A 3528-nucleotide genomic window follows, 5' to 3' on the forward strand; every position below is an offset into this window, starting at 1 on the left:
TGGACGCTAGGCTTCAACAGGGAAATGCACTGTGACGCTACAGGAATGTATAAGAAGCAAATCAAGTCAGCTGATTCTGAACGACCTTGTCTTCGAGATTAACGTATTCTAACGCATTTTTAGTCAATAAAATGTTAACACAATAGTACCTATTTGACCAATACTTTTTTGACATTTTAGGGGAAGCTGAGCTTCCCTTGCAGTCTTAAAGTTATCACCTCTGTACTGCTGACATTTAGTTTGACCACACTCTCTCCTTTGATTTAAGTGAATAAAACCCTGCCGGTTAAACCTTTTTAAAAAGAGACAAACAATGCAGAATATTTATTCGGGATATCTTACCTTCCACACTGTCAGAGCAGTAAGTGCCAATTCCAGTGTCACCACTGTCAGACACTGTGCTGTGTCGGCGCCCACCAGAGATACTGTTCCCAGGGCCGGGGGGGTTGCTGTGCCAGGCTGATTCGTGGCCAGGGACCCATCCTAGAGAACTGCCACCACTGGAGCCTAAAACAACAATTTTAAAGGGCTGTTACACAGTTTATACTGCCACAAAAAGATGGGGTTATCAGGTGGGCCACTTGCCAATGTTTGATTGAGCTAAACTCACAGAGGACAAGAAACACTTTATGTTCTGACGTAGTTGACTGCCAAAGATGATACATTCAAAAGTCTTGTTTTGGTTTTCCAAAACCAAAAATATGTTGATGAATACCACAGAGGACCGACGTCCCTAGCAAATACATTTGAGAAGATGGAACCTGTGAAGTGTCTGCTTTCTCAAACCAATACATTTTCTGTAGACTGTAGACTGACTGATCGATTAATCCACAAATCGTTTTTTGATCTAGGTAAGACTGCGTAAGTCTGCTTTTTTATTATCTGCAATTCATTTTTCCTTGTTGTCAGGATCATGTACAGTATTGCCAGGCCCAGGTGGATCCCCCCTGACCACCTCCAGGAAGACTAGGTGTATAACATCTTACATTATTGCCATCACTGATTGATTTACAAATGTTTGTTCCCCAAATAAATGATTCAAGGCAGTAGTAAAAAAACTTAAAAAATGAGTTAACCTTCACACATGAGGGTTTTGTATGATGTGCTCCACTTTACCAGTGGAGTGCTTTACTTACTTCATCAATTTGGTTTTCTTTTCTTACATAGGCTAGATGTTCTATACTGTTATACATGCCAAACTTATTTAAACAATGAATACTGATAAGGATTAATTATTGATTACAACCACATCAACCTGGCTGATCATTTGCTCGTTTAGGTCGAATAGGTGTAATACCTTCAGATCTCAGTTGCTGTTGCTTACTCTTCTTCTCTGCTCACTTTACTTGCAGCTGGGCATAACTGGCTGTATCAAACAGCAATAAACCATTATACACCTCATTGTAGCCTTGTGGCACGTATCACAGCATCATAGAAAAAAGGTCGCCTGTGCTAGCTGCTGTACTGTCGCTTATCTTGGCTTTTAAAAACCGTGGATTTAGAATTCGCAAGTTAGGCATCATCATGTCATCCCAAGTCGTCTTACCTGTTTTATTCAATTCGTATCCATCTTCTAAATCACTTCTGTACCACATTCCGTATGACTGTGGGCTTTATTTAACCGCAAACGGCAGTCTGATCAGAGGACAAAAGAAGAAGAAAAACAAGGCCAAAATATGACTACACAGGTACTCGGTCATTCCTTATATTACAGTACAAACGATCAAAAGATCATATGTCTTCGGTCTCAAAAACATTCTTTCGGATAACGGTATTCTTCCTATTATTAGAGCCCGCTCATCGCAAGCATGGAAGGTCCAGAGCTGAACGTCAACTGAGAGGAAGTGATCTCAAACTCCTCCTCCGCATCTCAGCCGCAGTACTGCCAGCACGACACACGCAACGACACAACACACGCGCAAGAAGACCCACAAACGGACCACGAACGGATTTCAAACATGGATGTTTTATATGACTCTTTCAGATTTTCGTAGGGCGTCTATTCTTACAGTTACGGTAGGCTCTACGCAAGTGATTCCCCCCAACCCCCCCAACAGTTTTATTTAAAACAATTCAACAATGTCAACATATTCAAAACAGTTTGACTGAGGGTTTAGTATGTTGCCTTGACGCAGGATCAACCATAAAATGACCAAGACGTCACTGCACGTCTTCTCTTTATTCAACCACAACACAGTCTGTCACGAGGCTACTCGATGTGAGCAAGGGGCAAGCGAGCGTCCACAACAGGGATGTATTAAGAAAACTATATACAGCGTTTGGCGCATAGACAGTCAAAGAAATGAACAGCGTGACCCCGTTGATTTCAACGGAGACCAGTTTAGGCCAAGAAGCATTTTTCCGGTGAGGGCTGAGTGTTACTGTGCTATCTATGGCGAGTGGCTAGTGCCACGGACGACCTACCGAAGGAGCCTGTCGTGTGACTCTAACGTGTGGATAGACTTCACCGTTGCCACTGTACATCGTCGTACACTTTATTATATCTGTAGAGTAATCAAATGTTGTTGTTACCTTGTTTTTAGCCTTAAACGTTATGCCTTTTTGTGTTGAGAGCAACACAAAGCCGGACTTAAATTCGTCTTTGTTTACACTATCCCAGTAAGCGCACATACATCGCCGCGATGTATTGGTGATGTAATCAAAATGCGGCGGCAATACGTATTATATTGCTCGTTTGCTTACTGGCACAAAGTCCCCGGGACGTCACTACGTTTCAGCGAAATGTAGTCACTCTCTCCGCGACGTAGGCTATACTAGTGGTGGGCGATACTGCAAAATTTGGTATCGATCCGATACCAAATACATATAGGGTCCGTATTGCCGATACCAATACGTACTTTTTACTTAAAAAATACTTTTGTGTAGGGGAGAGCATTTCATTATTTCTGAGGTGAATGAATGATCAATTTTTAGGCATATTTTTTATAATGTATTGAAGTGCACAAAATATTAGTTATTAGGCATGTAGAATGAATACAGCGAGTCGCTGCTCCTGTGCGCGTTGTGTCAGTGAGTCACGTGACGACACACAACGAATCACAGCAGAGGAGCAGGAGGGGTAGGAGGAGCAATGTGGGCCAAGATGTGAAAGCGGCGTTTGCTCAGGAAGGTGGAAGACACAAGCAAAAGTATAGTGAACGTAGAGGAGAGATATCTAAATTAAAATATCGATTCAATTACAGTTGTATCGATCAAATACCAATACCAGCGTTGGCATCGATACTATCGATATTTAGATCGATCCGCCCACCCCTAACGTATACACCGTTCCAACGCATGTCATACATTGTACTTATGTACATTGTTCTAATGTATGTCATAGCTACATCGTACAGATGCAAGCTCATATACATTATTCTAATGTATGTCATACATAGTAGCTACAGATTAACTCATATACGTCGTTGCAACGTATGTTCCATCCATCCATCTTCATCCGTTTATCTGGAATTGGGTCGCGGGGGCAGCAGCTCCAGCAGGAGACCCCAAACTTCCCTTTCCCGAGTC

At 42.2% G+C, this 3528-nt stretch overlaps 2 protein-coding genes across 2 annotated transcripts in view; one reads left to right on the forward strand and one right to left on the reverse strand.

Annotated features, from left to right (window-relative positions):
* cep85l (centrosomal protein 85L) overlaps window positions 1-2075 on the reverse strand; it is a gene marked incomplete at its 5' end in the record, with an annotated part of 21471 nt that extends 19396 nt beyond the window's left edge. The window contains 2 exon segments of the mRNA XM_032542349.1: window positions 343-507; window positions 1547-2075. Of these exon segments, the coding sequence (XP_032398240.1) occupies window positions 343-507; window positions 1547-1595 (214 nt within the window).
* mdn1 (midasin AAA ATPase 1) overlaps window positions 1-3528 on the forward strand; it is a 1030807-nt gene that overhangs the window by 1015653 nt on the left and 11626 nt on the right. The gene's annotated exons all lie outside the window — the stretch shown is intronic.

Source organism: Etheostoma spectabile, chromosome 18 (assembly GCF_008692095.1).
Source record: "Etheostoma spectabile isolate EspeVRDwgs_2016 chromosome 18, UIUC_Espe_1.0, whole genome shotgun sequence".
NCBI classification, from domain to species: domain Eukaryota; kingdom Metazoa; phylum Chordata; class Actinopteri; order Perciformes; family Percidae; genus Etheostoma; species Etheostoma spectabile.